A 22478-nucleotide genomic window follows, 5' to 3' on the forward strand; every position below is an offset into this window, starting at 1 on the left:
GTTCTGGAAAAAGCTAATGATAAAATGAAATTTTCACATCCTGGGGGGTGGAGAGTCGTCTCCGGGATCGCCGGACACAAAGCTGCTTCAGCGTATTATAGCCCAGAGCTCACGTGATTCCAGGGAAAAGTGTCCCAATATAAATAATGAGTCAGGACATTGGTCGCAATACTTAAAGGGGTTGTCCAGGATTAGGAAACACTCAGCTACTTACTCCCACAAACAGCGCCACACCTGTCCTCTGGTTATGCCTGGTATTACAACTCAGCTCTATTCGTTTCAATGAAATGTGCAATACTGCACATAAACTAAGGATGAGGGGGGCGCTGATATCAGATACAGTATATACCTTCAGCTAAGAGCATATATGGGGATATATACACAGGGCTCAACAGTATATATAGGCCGCTCTCTGGGGGTCAGTGGTATATACAGAGCTCAGCTGTATATAGTGGTATATACAGGGCTCAACAGTATATAGAGGCCGCTCTCTGGGGGTCAGTGGCATATACAGGGCTCAACAGTATACAGAGGATGGTCTCTGGGGTCAGTGGTGTATACACAGTTCAGCAGTATATAGAGGATGGTCTCTGGGGTTAGTGGTATATACAGGGCTCAACAGTATATAGAGGCCGCTCTCTGGGGGTCAGTGGTATATACAGGGCTCAGCAGTATACAGAGGATGTTCTCTGGGGTTAGTGGTATATACAGAGCTCGGCAGCATATAGAGGCCGGTCTCTGGGGTCAGTGGTGTATACAGAGCTCAGCAGTATATAGTGGTATATACAGAGCTCGGCAGTATATAGAGGCTGTCTGGGGGTCAGTGGTATATACAGAGCTCAGCCGTATATAGTGGTATATACAGAGCTCAGCAGTATATAGAGGCCGGACTATGGGGTCAGTGGTATATACAGGGCTCAGCAGTATATAGAGGCCGGACTATGGGGTCAGTGGTATATACAGGGCTCAGCAGTATATAGAGGCTTTCTGGGGGTCAGTGGTATATACAGGGCTCAGCAGTATATAGAGGCCGGACTATGGGGTCAGTGGTATATACAGGGCTCAGCAGTATATAGAGGCCGGACTATGGGGTCAGTGGTATATACAGGGCTCAGCAGTATATAGAGGCTTTCTGGGGGTCAGTGGTATATACAGAGCTCTGTCGTATATAGAGGCTGGTCTCTGGGGTCAGTGGTATATACAGAGCTCGGCAGTATATAGAGGCTGTCTCTGGGGTCAGTGGTATATAAAGAGCTCAGCAGTATATAGAGGCTGGTCTCTGGGGTCAGTTGTATATACAGAGCTCGGCAGTATATAGTGGTATATACAGAGCTCAGCCGTATATAGTGGTATATACAGAGCTCGGCAGTATATAGAGACCGGTCTCTGGGGTCAGTGGTATATACAGAGCTCAGCAGTATATAGTGTTATATACAGAGCTCAGCAGTATATAGAGGCTGTCTCTGGGGTCAGTGGTATATACAGAGCTTGGCAGTATATAGAGGCTGGTCTCTGGGGTCAGTTGTATATACAGAGCTCGGCAGTATATAGTGGTATATACAGAGCTCAGCCGTATATAGAGGTATATACAGAGCTCGGCAGTATATAGAGACCGGTCTCTGGGGTCAGTGGTATATACAGAGCTCAGCAGTATATAGTGTTATATACAGAGCTCAGCAGTATATAGAGGCTGTCTCTGGGGTCAGTGGTATATACAGAGCTCGGCAGTATATAGAGACCGGTCTCTGGGGTCAGTGGTATATACAGAGCTCAGCAGTATATAGTGTTATATACAGAGCTCAGCAGTATATAGAGGCTGTCTCTGGGGTCAGTAGTATATACAGAGCTTGGCAGTATATAGAGACCGCTCTCTTGTGAGTTATTTGCAGCCGTGAGGTAAGAATCTGCCGACTGACAATCTTGTGTTCTGATGATTTCCTGTTTCCTGTTTGTCCGGTCTGCGGCCGTTCTCCATCTCTTGCCACAGAGCAGCTTCCCATGAAGGAGAATATAACATCTATGGAGTTTAGTGATGATGAAGATTTTATAAGACGCTCTGGACAGATGGTATATAGATGCTGTTCCTGTAGTATACAGACTATGTAGAATGTACATTCTTCAGCGCGGATAGAGCATGAGTTTACGCTACGTAAAACCATGGCCGTAGTTCTCGCCGCAGAACTACGGCCGTAGTTTTGCGGGGTTGAACATAGCCTTATGTTCAATGGCATCCCGGCCGGAGCGTGCACACATCGTATACGCTCCGGCCGGGATCCCATGCGGCGCCGGATAAAACCGACATGTCAGTTTTCTGCGGCCGGAAATCAGTGAATTCCGGCCGCAGAAAGACCTGTCAGTTCACATAGTGAAGCAAGCGGCTTCACTGTGGGCTATGGGAAGCTCTGATGCGGGCGCAGGCTGATGCACCCGCATCAGGGCTCCGCGGCCGGAAAGATCACCCGGCCGGTACTTAAGTACCGGTCGGGATGATCCGGGCTAAGACCGACTGCTAAGAACGGCCAGTCTGATACAGTGTGTGAACATAGCCTAAGACTGGTTCTCGGCATGGGCTGGGATGATCCCTGACTTGTCCTCTCTAAGTGTGCATCCACTATCACACCTCAGACTTCACTGAACACCGACTAGTTGTGTCCTCTAACAGGGGACCTGGCATAAGCCTGGGCCCAGCTGGACTGCTGTAGGGCCCGTTCTGGCTTGCATCCTTCCTCTACAGAATCCAGAGTAAGTATCCCAAAGGTGTGGCTACACTTCCTCTCCCCATGTGACAACTTCCTACAGCATATGTAACATGTGCTGTGAGTGGGTGAGAAGAGAGTGCAAGAGAAGAAAGGAGAAAGTAGATAGGTAGAAAAGAGAAAGAGCTCTCATTGGTGCACAGATCACAGAGACAAAAACCCTTTAACTGCTACAGCTGTGCAATACTTAGGCATACAGTACATATACTAGCGACATCTAGTGGTAAAACATAGGTAATACTTCACTACCACTGATACTTTGAAGGACATGCTTTTGCAAGGGGTGTAAAGACAAGTAACACCCGTGGTGGGACACCACAGTATTACTAGGATGTGGAGGGCCAAAATAAATAGTTATTCTCATCCTGGTACTACTAGGCTGTTGCTGTTTGGTTTTACCTGGCTGGTTATGGAAAAGAGGAGGGGTCCTACACACATTTTAAAATAAATAATAATTAAAAAAACATAGAGTCCCCCCCCCCCCCTTTCATGACTAGCTAGGTAAAAACCAAACAGCAGCAGCCAAGTAACACCAGGGTGGGAGATCTACTGTGGTCCTTGCCAGCCTACTGTGGTCCTTGCCAGCCTACTGTGGTCCTTGCCTTACTTGACAAAAAATAATAAAAGGTTATGGGGGCACCATTGCTGTCTCCTGTAGGAGGCCCCACGCATTGGACCATGGGCGCCTAGTGGCAAATATGGCCTTGCTCTCAGGTAGTTGGGAGGTTGAAATTTATACAGATTCTCCCTCCCAGTGAAATCATGCATGCTCCACCGGCGCTCTATAAATTCTCTATGGGACTTATCGGGGGTTGCTGTCTCCGGCTTTTGCATCATTCCAGTTGACGTCTACAAAAATAGATGTTAGCTTCTTCCTCCTCCTCTTCTTCCTCCTCCTCCTCTATACATCATGTTATCTGTTACGGAGGAAACATATAGATAGAGGAGTTATACAATGCTGTGGAAATCCGTACAATTCCAGAGAGAGAACAATGAGGAGAAGTCACACAAGGACACTGCCTCCATCATATTCTCCACCACAATACAGGGTATCACACAGAGGATGAGATACACCAGCCATGAGCAGCTCACACAGACTGTGTTAGGGTATCACACAGAGGATGAGATACACCAGCCATGAGCAGCTCACACAGACTGTATTAGGGTATCACACAGAGGATGAGATACACCAGCCATGAGCAGCTCACACAGACTGTGTTAGGGTATCACACAGAGGATGAGATACACCAGCCATGAGCAGCTCACACAGACTGTATTAGGGTATCACACAGAGGATGAGATACACCAGCCATGAGCAGCTCACACAGACTGTGTTAGGGTATCACACAGAGGATGAGATACACCAGCCATGAGCAGCTCACACAGACTGTGTTAGGGTATCACACAGAGGATGAGATACACTTCAGGCATGTACAAATCCTAGAAACTTTATTAGGGTATAACACATAGGATTAGATACATCAGCCATGTTAATATCATAGAAACTTTATTGGAGGTTCACACATAGGATTAGATACACCATCCACATGCGGATCAAGCAGAGTTGAAGGTTCCCTGTACCCCCCCCCCCCCCCCCCCCCCCCATCTTATTGCACTGGTATTTTCCATGTAAACTTTTATCATCTGCTGTATTCACTTTGTCCACAAGATGTCGCCACTGAGTATTTTTTTTTTTCTATGCAGCACATTGCAGTGGATTAATGTGTTCGTGTTGTATTGTCAGTACAAGGAGTGATTGCCTGAGTGTTCTCTGGTGAGTTCTGGAACGTCCTCACCAATGGGATGATGAACTATCTCATGTATTCCTCCTCCAAGGGGAAAGTAGCCCAGATCTAGTCCCTATATAGGGGGTGGGGCTCAGTTTGGATTAGTCTAGTCTAGGTAATGTATCCTGGGCTGGACCAGTACTGCTGAGCTAGGGTTACCTCAGTGCCCGGCCCTTGTGCCAGGTGCCTGATCCTGGCAGGGACTATTCTTCCTACAAGCTTCCACAAGATTATTATGGTCTGCTAATAATACACCTGTCCACGTCTGGAGGGACTGATGCTAAAGCTTCAAAGGATTGTCTACAGTGGTTGGAAAAGTAGCAAGTAGCCGAGTTGCCCGCTGACATTCACTCAATGGCCTTGTGTAACCTCATGGGATTAGCTGCACCGGTTGTCCTAGCCCGGGGCCTGTGTTCTTGGATCTGGCACTCTGTGATCTCTTCCGGCATGGGTACGGGTATCGTCTCCGAAGTAAAGTCTCCACAGTTTCCATACAGAGTTCTGTCAGGCCCCCTTGATAGCTCCCTAGTCCTGTATTCATGTCAAGCCAAGCTACCAATCTAAAAGACTGTTCCTATTCAAGTCAACTACTAATCTAACTACAGCTATCACCAGTCACCCCATTATCACTGCCAATCAATAACACCTCTATTGTATCCGACCTTGTGCAAAAGACAGTACTGTCACTTTAAGAACATTTTCAGTAAAGTTATTCAAGTGGTTAAGTTATCCAGCACCACACCACATAAAAGGGGAACTCAAGAGAAATTTCTTTCAAATCAACTGGTGTCAAAAAGTTATATAGATTTGTAATTTACTTCTATTTAAAAAAAAAAAAAAAAATCTCCAGTCGTCCAGTACTTATCAGCTGCTGTATGTCCTGCAGGAAGTGGTGACACAGTGCTCTCTGCTGCCACCTCTGTCCATGTCAGAAGACAGATTTCTTCATTTACCATTTTGTGGTGTAGACCCCCGGTGTGGAGGTATGGCCTGTCACTTGCCAGATGGTTAGGTGTGACACCCTCTACCTATGTGACTTCCTTCCTAAAGCACCTGTAAGGTGAGGTGAGTGGGTGAGGAGTGTGTATGTGAAAAGTAAAGAGAGAGATGATAGGTGAGAAGAAGAAAGAACTCTCATTGGTGTACAGATCCATGTGACACACAAATAAACAATAACCTCTTGAGTACTACAGCTGTGCAATAACTGAGCATACATACTTACAACAACGACATCTTGTGGCAAAACTCTGGCACTACTACATCACCACTTACACTTAAAAAGTGCAGGCTTTTACGAAAGGTGTAACCAATAGCAACACCCATGGTGGGACACCACAATTGCTTGAAGAACGTGTTCTGTAATAACTGGTACTTCTGTAGAACAGCTCATTATTCCCATGGGGCATTGCCTGGCCTGTAAGACTACAGGAGCTGGTGGTCTCCACAAGGAAGGAAATTCAGGTCAATCACTATCAGTTCCCACAGAATGTAATAGTATGAGCACAGCTGCTGCAAAACCTCTTTGATTAGAGACGTGGACGCTTCCTGCCAGAGTGAAACCTACAAAAAAAATGGAAGCAGGAAATTATTAGGAAATATTCTTGGTTACTTCTAAAAAAACCCCTCTGATCAACCTAGTAATCCATGTATAACAGAGATCACGATGAACAGGGCCAATCTACACGGCTTAGATGGTGCTATGGCTAGCTGTACAGACAAGACAGAAGCTTCCAGTCACATAGAAGGCAGGGATTGGTCAGAGAAGTTTGGCATTACACAAGATCTGACCCCCACCACCACCGCCGCCCACCATCACCCACCATCACCATTATTGCTTCATAGAGCAAAAATCAGGATGTGGGAAAGAAACCTAACCTCATAGCAGAAGACTAAAGACTCCAGGAACATGCGTGCGAATGGTCAGTAGGATAACATGGGGAGAAATACAGTGTAGTTTGTAGCCAAGGGTTCAGAAGAAGGGACCAAAACACTACTGAAGCCTGAAAGGGACCCCAACCCGGGTATGGGATGTTTACCAGTGCACCAGCGAATCCTAATACATTTAACACAGTGATTACAGTGCAGGTACATTCAGTGACTACAGGAGAGGATGACTACTACTTGCGGAGATAGCTTTGTCTACATATTTACTACTTTCTATACCAACTTCCCACCCTGCTGTCCCTTTAACTGTACCATCATGGTACCTTTCCCAATAATGGGCCTGCTGGGACCCTCATGACCCCCCCAATCTAGTCTCAGACGGTAACAGTAACAATGATAGTGACTCCAGACTGTATATGCACATAGCAGCAGTGCCCCCTAGGTGCTCTCCTCACAGTAATACTGCCCCCTTACTGCATTGTGCCAGTCTGTGACAAGACTTGTAGTTTTGCTAGATCTCCAGATAGTGATGTTAGTGTCACAGCCCTTGAGAATAATATCTGGATCCCAGGCATCGTACCCATGACCACAGTTATTCAATAGGAGTACGTACAGTGTGTCTGTGAGTTCGGGGCACTCCTATGTGTGTAGTGTCTGGGTACAGGTGTGGAATGCCCATGATGTTGGGGTAAAAGCCTGCGGTAGCAAATAACGGGGTACAGTAACAGGGTACAGTAGTGGAGGGTCACAGTACATGGTTTTAATCCCCTTGGTAGCTGTATTATAGTCTCTGGAGGTCATATGACTGAATACACATATAAAGGGTTAATCCTGGGAACAGCACTTCATTGAAGGATGGAACTTCACAGGTTTGTTCCCTGGGGTGAAACAGCTTAGAAAGACTTGTGTGCCTCACGGTTCTGTGCTGCAATGTCCTATCGCAGGGTGTAGAACAGTGAGTCACCCTACACCTTCCTCACTAAGAGACCAAGGGGTGCAAGAGGACACTTGTTCACCTTATCCCTTCTGGATTGTTAGTAAAAAACCCCCTTCCTGTAGATGGATTATAAAGCTTAGAGATGTCTTCTTGGTGAGGACTGTGAGCAGCTTCTTGTAGGTAAATTTCACCCTATGCCATGAGGATTACACTGTGCATGACCCAGGCTGGTTAGAATTAAGCTGAGCCAGACCTAAGTAATGGTTGCTGCCAGAGGAACCCTTCTTTCTTCTCTTTACCTGGACCTCCTTCTCTCTCCCTGGCCATTCTAAATGGTTTGTGCCCGTTATATCACGTTATCACATGTGATAACATAAAGTCAATGTGAAGCCTACTTTGTTTTATAAAAAATTAGAGACCTTTTCACACAAATGCTCAGCCTGTAAGTGAGTCGATACTGTTGGGATCACATTGACATTGAGCAGATGTTCAGAAACACTATTACACCATGAGAGATACAGGACCCTAGGAGAGCCCTCACACAGGGTCTTCTATCTCCTGTAGGACCAACGCCTTCATTAAAGGTTGGGACTGGCTCAATTTACCCGTCAAAGAGACATAACAAGAAAATGGAGATCCAACAGTACCAAGAAATGAAGGTGGGTGCACGCTGGAAAGCTGGCACTGCCAATGTCGGCAGTTAGATATGAAGAAATGATGGAATCCAACACCATCCAGTTTTGAGGCAGAAATCCAAAGATTTTATTGCATGCCCATGGAGGTCTAGCTCTGCGCTGCCACGCACTCTTTTCCATAGACTTGCATTGAAAGCCCATCTAGGTCATGTGACACAGATCCGGGAGTGAATGCGCTGCACGTCGGCTTCTCCCAGCTCGATCTACTTATTAATCATGGTCTGAACACTCCGGTCAAAGTTTTGGATGTGTCTCTCTGGCATATCAAAATTTTTTGGGGGACAGTAACCATTTAAAGGGGAACTGTCAGCAAGTTAGATGAATCCAACCTGCTAACGTGTCCCTTGTGCACAGGAGACGCAGAGGAGGAAGATATGTGTCTTATCTTCCTTCTTGGTACCGTTCCCATACAGTTAGTAGTTTGCTTCCCACCCCCATAGCGCTGATCCGCCCCTGATCGTCCTGCTCCATTGATTATAGAGAGGGGTGGGCCAGCTGGGAGCGGATCGGTGCTATAGGGGTGGGCAGTGCTCCTAACGGTGTCCCAGTGCTCCTAATGGTCCATGGGAACAGTGCCGAGGATGAAGATAAGAGACATACCTTCCTCCTCTTTGTCTCCTGTGCAATAGTGACCTTTTGGCAAGTTAGATTTGTCTAACTGCTGATAGTTCCCCTTTAAGTGAAGAAAGTGGCCAATAAGGTTAGTTGTTGTTAATAGATGTGGGAGGTGGAGAGAAGACATAGAGCTATAAAATGAGGATGTTGCGTGACAGATCTCAGTTGCGTGATATAAAAGAGAAGTGGTCTGTCTCGACTGTTCCTAGAAGCTGAAGATGCCACACGAGAAATTAAACATGGTCTCCTCGCCCTGCTGCTGGGTCCTTCTTCTTCTTTGCCCAAACACAAGTGAGTTTCATAGTTTTTTGTCTTTTACGTTGTCTCTTGGCTTCTGGTTGTTGAACCTTATACAAGTCCTCCAAGAATTTGTCCTGTTGGGTTAGTTGGATACTTGGTTGTTGTTGTGATTTGCATGTGGTTGTAGAGCAGTATCCCCCAACCTGGGCGCAAATCTTCTCCTCCCATTATATCCCGGCAGCCAGGCATGATAGGAGCTGTAGTTTCTAAACAGCTGGTTGGGAAATACTGTTATAGAGAGAGATAGCTGCTGGTTAGTAGCGAGACTTCCTCATATACCATGTCTATAGGTGTATAATAGCATGACACTACTGACGGGTTTATAATATATCATGGGGGGGGGGTCCATCATTTCGATCCCTCCTCAGTTATCCATCTCTAATTATTTACATACATTTTTATCCTAGACGCCTACTTCTGTAGCCCCACGAGGACTCTCACCATTGACCAAGGGGAAGATGTTATACTACAGAGTAACCACAGTCGGACGTCTTATATAACTTGGGACTTCCAAAAGCACCTTATTGCGACCACGATACCAGGGAGGGCACTAAAGCTGGAGGATTATAGCTACAAGTATCTCGGAAGACTCTTCAGCACCAGAAATGGCTCTTTAGTGATCACAAACTTGACGGCTGAAGACGGGCAAATCTACAGGGCTGATCTGCTGGGTCGGAATAGTGTCTATCTGTGCGTCCAAGTTTATGATCTCAGAACTGATGGTGAGTTGCCGAGAGTTAGCAATGACTAATGGCTATGGGACCAGGCATGAGATGATGGGTGGAGATGGTGGCACCTCAGCTCCATCATCTAATATATATGGTACAAACGTTCTAATTTTCAGTTCATGAATAAATTTTGTTTCTTCTACTTATAGATCGTGGTGGAGTTCCCCCAAGTGTTGGTGAGTGATTGACTTCCTTTTGCTTATATAGAACCAACATATTCTGTAGCGTTGTACAGAGGTAGCCATGATATCAGTCCTCAGTTGTCTTCACTTTAAACATGCACACAACAGGGTCAGTGTCTTGATCTTGCCTTCATCTGTGTATATGCACAGATTTTTCTTGTATAAGTGATGTTCTCTTCTAAAATCCCTAAGAAAGCTGTCCACCCTTGGGCTGGCAAACCCTATGGTTAGGAGTATGATCACCCCCGCCCCCTGGAGAGTCTGCTACAGATTTTCATTCTACACCAATACAACAAAGTCTATGACTTCACCCTTTAGACTGCTGTCTGTCTCGTTTCCTATCTGCACATTGATATACTGTAGTACAGCCTGTGTGATCTGCCTTCCCTGATGACTTGGATGCTTACTTTTTTCTCCATCTCTCTGATGGATCATACACAATCTGTCATGAGCACCTTTCACCACCTCCATGTTGGCATCTCTAAAAACTAAAGAAGGGAGGGGAGAGCAGAGAGAATCCACATAGCCAGGGACAATACATGTCATATCTATGGCAGAGCAGCAGGATATTCAGCTATGTGAAAGTGCTAAGCAGACTCTACAACAGCAATATAATAAGAATGCCTTTAGAAGGCGAACTATACTATAAAACAATGGCACCTATGGAAACTTCTACACCCAATGAACAGCTCTTTAGACTCTTGGAACCAAGCTTAATATATGCCAAGAAGTAAACACCTCTGAGTTGACTTGTTGTGAGGAATCATGTGTTAGTGCAGCCACATTAAAGTAATGTCAGTGCTGCCATCTATTGATGTCCAAAGAGTTTAAAGGTTCCCATACGTTTTCAATGGTGGACAGTTGTCTCCCCTGTCCTCCCCATACACATGAACAATCATCAAGGCCATGTGTTCATGTGTTCTCGATAGCACTGGCTTATCCCTCCCAGAACAATAGGGTTGGGCATTGAAAATTCATGACACCCGACCATTCTCTCCACTGACATTTTCTGTCGGGAGGCCGCCCATACACCGTATACTGGAGGCTGAACCCAACGTTAAGTTGACTTTAATATAAGGTGTATAGGGGCATTATGCAGTAGGTTAAGATGTCATGGATAAAAGATTAATAAGAATAACCCATCTCCTTGTATTCACTAGATCCTACTGAATCCTGCAGTCCCACCAAACTATTATATCGTAGAGTCGGAGAAAGTGTTACCTTGGAACTTCCCAGTCATTCAGGACTTGCATATGCCATATGGGACATTAATAACATTGATCATATAGCCATCACACGGCCAGGTGGTGTAACGTATCGCCAGGATCCCGGCTATAATGGTAGAATATCTGTCACGATGGACGCGTCACTAAAACTATCTCATCTGACCGGCAAAGATCAGCGTGTGTACAGAGCGGAGCATTTCACCAGCCTGTGGGGACATCTATGTACACAGTATTACAACATCACAGTGAACGGTAAGTACACACTATGCTGTGTGGGAAGTGATGTGTGTGTATGAACGCTAAGCGGATATTACGGTGGTTACATATTCTACATGGTTCTACATGGCTTCATATGGGATGTTATCATGCAGCTAGTCAATGCCATGTACATATAATGGCTGCTTCCCAATGATATGCTGGGTATTATGGGTAATTCCTTATTACATAGATGGTTTTATGGTTGTTTTTCTGTTTTTGATGTTCCCTGGTATGTAGGTGTTACGGTTTCTTCCCTTTGATATGTGACTATGATAATGGCTTCTTATGGCGGCTATACGATGACCTGACTATGTCATGTATATATAGTGTAATGGTTTCTTCTCAGAGTGCAATGCTGCCAGTCTGCACCTGGGTCACTGCTCTTCCCGGCAGGTATAACCCCTGGGTTACCTGTACTCTGTATAGCAGGTCGGTGCCTCCATGTCCTGCCGTGCTCTCGATTCATGTAGTTCCCGGCTCTTGTCCCTGGCCAGTATCCACCAAGCCCCCATATCAGGCAACGTCACCCTCACCAAGCTGTCTAGGCAATAAGGGCCAGTTCACACGGAGTAAAATTGGTGGAATTCTACGACGGAGAATCTCACCATCCTCTGTGTCATACTGGCCGTCTATGGGAGGCTTGCGCTCCTCCTCCCTCCGCGCGGAAGAATGGACTTGTCAATTCTTCTAAATGGAGAGAGGAGGCGCGTGAGCCTCCCATAGACAGCCAGTATGACATGGAGTTCCACCAGTTTTACTCCATGTGAACTCCTAAGAGTCTAAGGGTCCATAGTGTTGCAGTAAAGATGTTATATGTATGCAACTTTGTTACAATGTATGACTTCCAACTGTTTCTCGATACTGTTCCCACCTGTTCTCATGTACCATTCTGAACCTTCTGTGTATGACCCTGGTTGACTATATACCGCTCTTGTCTGTACTTGACCAGGCACGTATGCTACCAGCCCATGACTTCAGCCAGAACCCAGACCCATCTCTGCCCCCTGTCCCCTTGGTGTCTTGCAATGCTGTCGCTGGGACAACCATTACTCAAACTAGGACCACTCCCAGGCCCATCTGGTTGCCCCTTTAGCAATTGATTAAAACAAGGGGGCTACTAATTCAAAGTCCCTGCTGTCTTCCTGATGACTGGCCCACTTTATGGGGCCTATTCCACGGAGCGATAATCGGCCGAATCGGAGCGATAATCGGCCAAATCGGCCCAATTCGGCCGATTATCGCTCCATGAAATAGAGAGAACGATCAGCCGATGAACATGTTGTTTACATCGTTGATCGGGCCCCTATCGGCCCATGGAATAGGACCCTAAGTCTGATGGTGGAGATGCATCTGTAAGACTATCGCTATCTCCTGTAGCCTTCTCTCTTTAAGAGAGTCCTTTGGTTTCCTCAGTGATGAGACTTTCCACCTTCTCTCTGCATCAGATTCAGCTTTCCTGCACAATATGGACAACATTGGAGATATTCTTGTGATACGTTATATCTATAAACAGATTTTATCTAATTTTTTAAATCTTCTTTTTTCTCTAGAAATATATGGAAAATTACCAAAAAACCATAGTCTCCAGCCCTACATCCGCCTGTCCCTGTCTGCCTGTATACTTGTTGCTACTCTCTCTATACTGATTTATCATATCATCACAGAAAGTTCCAGGACCCCCCAGTAATCTCAGAATATTGGAGACCTGTTAGTTATCAGTCCAGCAATGGCGATCGTCTGTTGTTCCCTAAAAGGTTGTCAATAATTTAACTCATGCGACTTTGCTCATAATAACCTTAAAGACTACCTGTTATTACAAACAACTTTAACAACTGCATATTCTGACACTATCACTATCTAGTATATTTGTAATTCACTTCATTAAAAAAATTTATTTTTCTGTGTCAAATTCAGTTATAACATTGGCCACTAGGTGTCGCTATTTTGAGCTCCGCTTCCTAGTATCAATGAATGAACGTCAATAATTAAAGCAATTTAGACAGTGACCAGGGAGTGAGGGCAGGAGAGTCAAAGCTCTGCTCCTATGCTGCTAATCACAGTGCAGGGAGAGAGCAAGGAGCCTTAAAGGGGTTATCCAGCGCCACTTTCCACCTACTGTTGTCTCCAGTTTTGATGGGGTTTTGAAACTCAGTTCCATTGAAGTAAATGGAGCTTAATTGCAAACCGCACCTGAACTGGAGACAACAGTAGGGGGAAAAGTGACCATGTTTTTGTAGCGCTGGATAACCCCTTAAAGGACATCAGAGACACAAAGAAGCATCAACCCCACATTAGGTAATCTCCGTCTTATACGCTGTTCGCCTGGTAAAACTGACATGTTATCAATGTTCTTCAAATCAGTACGATTACAATGATAGGCAATGTATAGAACTTTAATTTTACTTTACCGCTTTTAAAAAATGAAAGCTTGAAAAAAAAAATAGGGATCAATGAATCACATATGTACTGCATTGATCAATCTTATCTACACTCGATTGCTTCAAGAAAAGCCGCGACAGCACCTTGAATAAGAGGAGTGAGTATAACTGATTGGCTTGCCGTGATTGCATTGTGGCAATCCGATCCCTCCACTGGACAACCAATTTTACAAACCATTTAAATGCTGCTGTCAGTTTTGACAGCAGCATTTAAATGGTCAATGTGAATAGAGTACAGGAGCAGCACTCACCAGGATAAAGCAACTTCAGTCTATATTGAACATCACTGTAAGCTGTGCTGGGAAGGGGGAAGATGGAGAGGCAGACGTCTTCTTGGACAAACGCATTCGCGCTCACGGCGCTTCATCAGGTAAGGTTAATGGTTAAATTGCACATTAGGAGCCCTCTCTGTATCCTCTTAACTGCGGCATGATGGGTATACCTGCCATCCATCTGACGAGCGGGGGATACAGCTGGCGTACGCCAGGGGCACATATTAGTAAATGTCTTCCTATACGTCTTCCAGAACAATAGTTGACCTTTTTGTGGGGCTACCATTATGTTTGAAAGAATGACTATTATAGGATGAAATAAATGAAGTTCCTTTTCTTTTCTTGTACAAAAACACAAGGTCTGCTAGGTCAATGTTATACAGGATAAAGCACCGGAATAAGTAAGGGGGTAGGGAGGTTACATCACACTGGCCCATGACAACATAGAGTAAAGGTTACAAAGACACGCACATTTGGAATTGCACCATAATGTCAAACGTTCTAAGTGAGGAATAAGAAGTAGAAGAAATTTTCCCAGTGATCGGCGTTTCCCACCCAAGTGTTAGAGGAGAAGCTGATGGCACCAGTAGTGGGATCTTTATATCAGTCTGATATCACTTTGTTATAGGTGTTACCAGGCTTGGGCTGGCCCACAGTAGAGCAGGGGAATCTCCCGGTGGGCTCTACCCCATGGTGGGCCCCTGAGCAACCCTGGGCCATCCTGTTAAGCAGCTTCAGGGCAACATATAGTCCCCCAGCAGTGCTGCACACGCCTGTCACCCGGTCACTTCCTGCCTCTATATAGTAACCTGGGGTTTCATCTTATTGTATAGAGGCAGGTAGTGACCGGGGTGACAGGTAGAGGCATGTAGTGTGCTGGACCAGCACAGCCCCTCTCCTCTCCCCCATCATGAATTACAGCTGACAGATTCCCTTAAGAGGAGAAGTCTCATAAAACTAAGAAATAACAGGGAAGATATAAAAGTATGAACTGGAGAGAGTGGAACGGCTGCACATCCCATCTATGGCTGACACTATTGCCGCTAGGCCTATATTAAAAATCAACACCAGAGTGTCTGTATATGAATTGATCAAGCCATATTGCCCCGTGTACCACCGCGCAGGTCCTCTGGTCCACACGGGTCCCTACGCTAACTCCACACCGTGTCGGTCAGCGACCGCCAACCCCGCAAAGCGTGCACATGCAGGGAAGGGAGGCCATGGAACGGCCCTGCAACCCCAATGTCACAGGACCAAACCCAAAAAGCCCCACCAAAACCCAGCCAGCACCACCGGCGGGGAAGGCTGCCCCCAAACGACACAAGTATGGATATGGTATTACACTTACCATTGCTGCTCTCACAGAATGGGGAAGACATAGGGTCCAGACATGTGAGCACAGACATATCCTGCTAATATTTGGTCATGTGGGTCTTATAAAGGAGTGCTAGCTGTTCAGAGAGGGAGAATTGTGAAACACGAACTGGAGAGAGTGGAACGGCTGCACATCCCATCTATGGCTGACACTATTGCCGCTAGGCCTATATTAAAAATCAACACCAGAGTGTCTGTATATGTCAGATATATGTCAGATATAAAAGTATACTTACCACTCCCTGTGCCTCTGTAGCGCCGCTCTCAGGACTCTCTCACAGCCGTCAGAAGTAATTTTTGTCCTGATTCCATGTACGTCATGGCTCCGGCTCCTCCAGCTGCAGTGAGGTGTCCCGCCCCAGTCACTGATTGGCTGAGTAGGCGGTCCATCAGCCGAGTATGTGATGTTGCAGCTGTCGGATATCATTATGGAAGGGCTACAGGGACACTGGGACTGGTAAGTATACTTTCTTTATTATGTTTTTAGTTTCCATGGCAGTTCTCCTGGTTACATAGACAGCTGGTTATATCTGGTGTGTGTAGGGTGGGCCCCTAGAATCAAATTCCCTTGTGGGCCCAAGGTAGCCCACTCCAATACTGGGTGTTACCCAAAGTGAGAATGTGGACAATGATGTTGTGGGGAAAAAACCCCAGAAGTTATTTGCCGTATTACATGATATGGAAACTAAGAGTGCAACAGTCTCCTAACACTTTCTCCTTCACGTAACACTAACGTGTTGTTTTCTGAACTCCAAATAATGACCGTCTAGACAGCCCAGAAGAGGGGAGTGTGGAGGCAGAGGAAGGGTAACTGTCCAGACAGCCCAGAAGAGGGCAGTGTGGATGCAGAGGAAGAGTAACTGTCCTGACCGTCCTGAGGAGGGAGGTGTGGAGGCAGAGGAAGAGTAACTGTCCTGACCGTCCACAAGAGGGCAGTGTGGATGCAGAGGAAGAGTAACTGTCCTGACCGTCCACAAGAGGGCAGTGTGGATGCAGAGGAAGAGTAACTGTCCTGACCGTCCACAAGAGGGCAGTGTGGAGGCAGAGGGAGGGTAACTGTCCTGACCGTCCACAAGAGGGCAGTGTGGATGCAGAGGAAGAGTAACTGTCCTGACCGTCCACAAGAGGGCAGTGTGGATGCAGAGGAAGAGTAACTGTCCTGACGGTCCTGAGGAGGGAGGTGTGGAGGCAGAGGAAGAGTAACTGTCCTGACCGTCCACAAGAGGGCAGTGTGGATGCAGAGGAAGAGTAACTGTCCTGACCGTCCACAAGAGGGCAGTGTGGAGGCAGAGGAAGGGTAACTGTCCTGACCGTCCTGAGGAGGGAGGTGTGGAGGCAGAGGAAGAGTAACTGTCCTGACCGTCCACAAGAGGGCAGTGTGGATGCAGAGGAAGAGTAACTGTCCTGACCGTCCACAAGAGGGCAGTGTGGAGGCAGAGGGAGGGTAACTGTCCTGACCGTCCACAAGAGGGCAGTGTGGAGGCAGAGGAAGGGTAACTGTCCTGACCGTCCTGAGGAGGGAGGTGTGGAGGCAGAGGAAGAGTAACTGTCCTGACCGTCCACAAGAGGGCAGTGTGGAGGCAGAGGAAGAGTAACTGTCCTGACCGTCCACAAGAGGGCAGTGTGGATGCAGAGGAAGAGTAACTGTCCTGACCGTCCACAAGAGGGCAGTGTGGAGGCAGAGGGAGGGTAACTGTCCTGACATAACTATCGTTTTTTTTAGTGTTTTTCAGTAGGCTTTCTGTTACATTGAGGCTCTACCACCAGGAGGATAACTATGTTGCTCACTTGTTATGTCTGTATACCCCCTAATAATACATGTAATATCACCGTGTAATAATAGGGCTGCACATCTGCCCTATCAGGGTTCTTCTCGGGAGGTCCTGCCTTCACATATGTTCACCACTTCATGCATGACCTACTTTCATGTGTACCGGGGCGGCACCAATCACTTGTGGTTTCACTTCCCATAGTTGTTATAGACTTTTCTCATATCTCCTATACAGGAAGTTCTAACCATAATTTACAGTACTTTATTCATACATATTATACTACGGTAACACTAGATCCACAGGCGTCCTCCGTGTTACTTCAACATTTACTGATTATTAGAATGTTGGGAGACATTGATATTAATAAGGGAACCATTCATGGTTATAGGATGAGGAGTCTTCAGGATGTCCATCATGGGCCACCATCATGGCGCTGACCAGGTCGGGTCCTCTGGTTCCTGTAGGACTGGATTTGGCTGGAGTTGACTTCAAAACCAATGGTGGCAACCTATGTATTGGCCTTATACAATCAAATTTTGGATATATAAAGGGTGCCCAGTACTCCTCCTTTATCAGAGATGGGGTTGGTGGGGGGCTCCTGGTCTGCTTGCTAGCAAGAAAACCTGAGGTGGACTCCACACAATGGCGTCTTATACCATCGGCATGGACTCAGTATGGAGAAAGTGACCTTGCCCCAACATGGTCGTAGACTAAACTCTAGCGCCCCCTGCTATAAAATATCATATTTTTCTAGTTTCCAGCAATGCCTCATGGTCCTGCTCACATGATATCACTGATAGGGCCGGGCCCCAGCCGAGTTCTCCCCACCTGGTGATTCTATTTTCACTTGACTTTTACATTACAGAAAAGGAGAAGTGAGATGTGTTCCGGCTGTCTTCATCCGACCATTGTCACCGTACCTCCACCGTATCCAGACACCATGTGGGCTCTGCTGCCGATGGTCTCCGTCTGTAAGTACCCACAACTCTTTGATTTCATTGACAAATCGTTACATCTTTGTAGACATCGTCTGTATCCTGGGTAGAAAATAACTCTATGAGACTTCTTGGACTGTAGCTTAAAGGGGTTGTTCATCCAAAATGTTTTTCTTTCAAATCAACTGGTGCCAGAGATTTGTAAATTCCTACTATTAAAAAAATCTTGATTCTTCTAGTACTTATCAGCTGCCGTATGTCCTGCAGGAAGTGATGTATTCTAGAGGTTTTCTATGGGGATTTGCTGCTGCTCTGGACAGTTCCTGACATGGACAGAGGTGGCAGCAGAGAGCGCTGTGTCAGACTGGAGAGAATACAACACTTCCTGCAGGACATACAGCAGCTTATAAGTACTGAAAGACTGGAGATATTTTTTTTTTATAATAGAAGTAAATTACAAATTCCTGGCACTTTCTGGCACCAGTTAATTTAAAAGAATTGTGTGTCTATCTATTTATTTATTTATTTATATATTTATATATATATGTGTGTGTGTGTGTAAGTGTGTGTGTATATATATATATATATATATATATATATGCACTGTATGTATAATGTATATATTCGGAGAGCAGAGTAGAAAGTTCCTGTTTTTCCTGCCCTTATATTCTCATGTTCTCACATGGTTTTATATATTACCATTAGAAAACATAAAATATTTCCTTCCTCTTTGTTTTAAATGACCACTGACCTTTCAGGGAGCTGTATGAACATGCGGAGCAGCTCTGTTTCTGACCATCCTATAATGTGAACATGCCATTTTTCACCAGTTATCCCTTATTCTTCTGTAATTGTCAGTTATCTCTGAGCTAGTGGGTGTACAATAGCTTCTACAATGTCTCCCATACACTGCACACACAGAAAAGGGGCGTCCTGCTCCCTTATACCTTTATAGCACACCCTTAGAAGCAGCAGCAGCATGGAGGACTTTAAAGAGCAGTACTGAGCAGTGTAAGCTATGAATGCAGCACTAAGGTCAGAGAAGTGACTTACTAGAGCTTTTATCTTGTCTCCCACTGTGGGTGTTGCTATTCTTTACACCCCTCGTAAAAGTCTGTACTTGTCTGTGATCTCACTATAGCTGTTGTGTTAATGAAGATGACCACTAGATGTCGCTATAGCATGTAACTAAGGTCTAGAAACTGCACGGCTGAAGTATACTAAAGGGTTACTGTTTGTCTATGCACCAGATTCTGTTGTCCAGTAGGATCTCTCCTACTCTCTCTTTTCTATCCCGTTTCCCTATTGAACTCTTTCCACCCAACCACCACACAGGACACTCGCTGGTTAGGAAGTTAGTCCCTTGGGTGAGGAGGAGTCTTAGCTGAGCCTTGGAGGAGAAAGGACACAGCTCAGACAGCTCTTTTCAGTGGTTCTACCTGGGCGCTGGCCCTCTGTCAGGTCCCCTCTACAAGTTAGTTTTTAGTCAGTACCCCGCATGGGTAGGGCGCAAAACACTCAGCTCTCACAACCCTTTTTCTTGAAGCACCAAACACGCTGTATGATGCGCTGCTAAGCCCCAATAGAGGACTAGCCTACAGATAACCTCAACCCACGCCGAGGAATAGGAGTCACTAGAGTGCAGGACAGTCTCCGTATAAAAGCCATAGACCTAGGAACTGATCCGGGTGGAGCAAAGTTACTAGAAAGTCGAAGAACTCCATCTCGCAGCACGGGTGTACTTAGAAAATCCTAACCATTCCATCCTACTCAGCACTTATCACACAGATCTGGTGGTTCTATGTTCGTGTATTTATTGGAACTGTATCAAGTGTATCTCAAGATTTGTTGTATTCCCTGCTGCACATTAACGAGTAGTAAACCCAGTCAACGTTATTATTGGCTCTGTGATTACTGGCCACCACCTGCACAGCATGTACACCGCAACCTTGGGACATCTTCCCTTTCTGTGGGTGGCGGGTCCTACCACTATTCGGGGGGTTACTACACCACTTTGACCACCTGTGACATAATCCCAAGGGACCGTGCAGCAACCCGACAGGACAGCGACCACAGAGGTGAAGGGTACAACCGACCTTACACTATAAAAGCAGGCGTGCCATCATACCTGTGTGCCCACCAGGCACTGGCGTCACTTGACAAAATCCTTAAGGTCCGGCTGTATCTCGGCCATCCACCACAGGAGTGGCGACACACTTCCACCTAGCAAGTGACCGTCCGTCCTACCGCTACAACATCATCGGGGGGCTCACCACATCTTTCTGCCTCTGCCCTTTGACGTCTATGGGAAGAATGTGATATCTTAGTGATCAAAGGAGGAGTGAACATGCAGTGGCTCAGGGTGCTGGATACTGGTGTTGTACCAGCCAGTTGGCGAGGAGTCCTCGCCTTATTAGTACAGTACTCTGCTGGGATGTGTGTGAAGTATAACTTAAAGAAATGCTCGTACTTACGTTTAGACAAGTCTGTGTTATCTGGCCTCCTTCTGCCTACACAGTCGCGGAGGCCACCCTGTGAGGTAGTACGAGTCCCAGGCCTCTGTCTCTGGGTAAAGCTTACTAGTGAGAGTTTTCCCACATAGTGGAGTGTAGTCAGTAGAGAGCGGCTAACTTGCATCTGTGCTCTAGTGCAGATCAGTCCCTCTTCCTCTCTTCTTAGGGGGTGACTGTCCTGAAGTTAAGATCCTGGGTGTTGGCAAAGGAGAAGGCCTTGAGGCTTCTAAACCATATCAGGCCACAACATGTGTCAGCTTCTTCTCCTGCAGTCAGGGATGGCTGAGGTTACATGTCTTTTAATTATAACAATAAAAAGCAATAATACATTCCAGCTGTTTGCTATCTTGCGTCTGATATGTTCTCTCTTTTCTTTCAGTGTTTCTCATGGATTTCTCCAGTGAGTATATTTTATCTAAAAAGAATTCTTCCTGCTATGAATTGTTGTGTGTGTGTGACACGTCCATGATGGTTTCCCTATGTTGTTGTGCTTATCAGTAGATATAATATATAGTATAGTATAGTATGGTACAATATACTGTAGTATATATATAGTAAAAAAAAAAAAAAAGGCGCCACAGGAAGTGTTTCTTCCATCAGAGAGGCCTACTCCTCAGGAACTCCCTAGATCCTGTCACAGGTGAGAGAGTCCAGCAGATCCTCATCCCCAGGCGAGATGCCAAGATGGTCTTAGATGCCTACCATGATCAGTCCGGCCACTTCAGAGAACACAAGACAGAAGCTACGATCCAGAGAAGATTTTATTGGGTCGGTTTGAAGACTGACATTGAAGGTTGGTGTCATAATTGCGCCGATTGCAATCTTGCCAAGAGAGGGAAGACAGATGCCAGAGTCCCTCTACATCCCATCAGCACCTCCAGACCAGGAGAAATTGTGGCCATAGACCATGTAAAATTTGCCCCTACCAGATCCGGCTACAGCTATGCCCTGACCACGATTGACCACTACAGTAAGTGGGCAGTAGTGAGAGCGAGAACCACAGCTATTATGCTGCACCACCATTATATCAAGCACTATGGTTGCCCTGAAGCCATTCTCTCAGACCAAGGCCCAGCATTCGAATCTCAGCTCTTCCAAGAACTCTGTCAGTATCACAAATGCAAGAAGCTTAGAACCACGGCGTATCAACCACAAGGAAATGGACTGTGTGAACATGAACCAAGTGGTCATCAACATATTGAGAACAGCTGCAGTATCCAAACTGGTGAATGGCCTGATCTCCTGGGAGAATTAGTGGAGATCTACAATAACATTGTTCATTGTTCTACCGGCTACACTCCTTTCTATTTGATGTTCGGGCGATAAGGTCACTTACCTAAGGACAGGGCCTTAGGCATTCAAGTCACAGATTCTCCTAACCTGCTACCACAAAAAGACTGGGTTTAAGAACACCAGCGGAGAATCCAGGAAGCCCAAGAAATAGTCAACAGTAGGATGAGAGAAGCCCATCACCGCCAAGAGGAAGAATATAACCGTCGTGCCAACCTCTTTAGATTGGTGATAAAGTCTGGCTGAAAGATGGTCATCGTTCTGGGAAACTTGATCCACTGTGGGAGGAAGATCCCTATACTGTTATCTCCATTCCTCATGAAGCTGCTGGCGTGTACTAGATCCAAAAAGTTGGGAAGTCACCCATAAATGTCCAGCACAACAGGCTGAAACTCTACAGCGACAGAGACCTACCCATCAATCCACTAGCTGCTGAAAATACTAGGGTGTGTCCTGCTCCAGTTCGCCTGCCTTCAAAGGAGAAGTGTTCCTGAACACAGAGCCCCTCTATCTACC

At 46.1% G+C, this 22478-nt stretch overlaps 2 protein-coding genes across 3 annotated transcripts in view; both read left to right on the forward strand.

Moving 5' to 3' along the window:
* Positions 1-8859: 8859 nt before the first annotated feature.
* Positions 8860-18171, forward strand: LOC138770832 (uncharacterized). Of its 2 annotated transcripts, none has more exons than XM_069950086.1 (5): positions 8860-8965; positions 9382-9696; positions 9852-9878; positions 11045-11362; positions 18090-18171. In XM_069950086.1, the coding sequence occupies exons 1-5, from the start codon at positions 8893-8895 to the stop codon at positions 18101-18103; spliced, it is 747 nt and encodes a 248-aa protein (XP_069806187.1). In that variant the 5' UTR covers positions 8860-8892; the 3' UTR covers positions 18104-18171. The 2 variants fall into 2 exon arrangements, with proteins under 2 accessions (XP_069806187.1, XP_069806186.1); XM_069950085.1 differs by lacking the exon at positions 18090-18171 and adding an exon at positions 12919-13261.
* Positions 18172-21057: 2886 nt separating this feature from the next.
* LOC138770402 (Fc receptor-like protein 3) overlaps positions 21058-22478 on the forward strand; it is a 33860-nt gene continuing 32439 nt past the window's right edge. Inside the window, exon 1 of the mRNA XM_069949505.1 lies at positions 21058-21072. Coding sequence (XP_069805606.1) covers positions 21060-21072 — 13 coding nt within the window. The 5' untranslated portion in view covers positions 21058-21059. The remainder of the gene's footprint in view (positions 21073-22478) is intronic.

This window comes from Dendropsophus ebraccatus, chromosome 13 (genome assembly GCF_027789765.1).
Source record: "Dendropsophus ebraccatus isolate aDenEbr1 chromosome 13, aDenEbr1.pat, whole genome shotgun sequence".
Taxonomy (NCBI): Eukaryota; Metazoa; Chordata; class Amphibia; order Anura; family Hylidae; genus Dendropsophus; species Dendropsophus ebraccatus.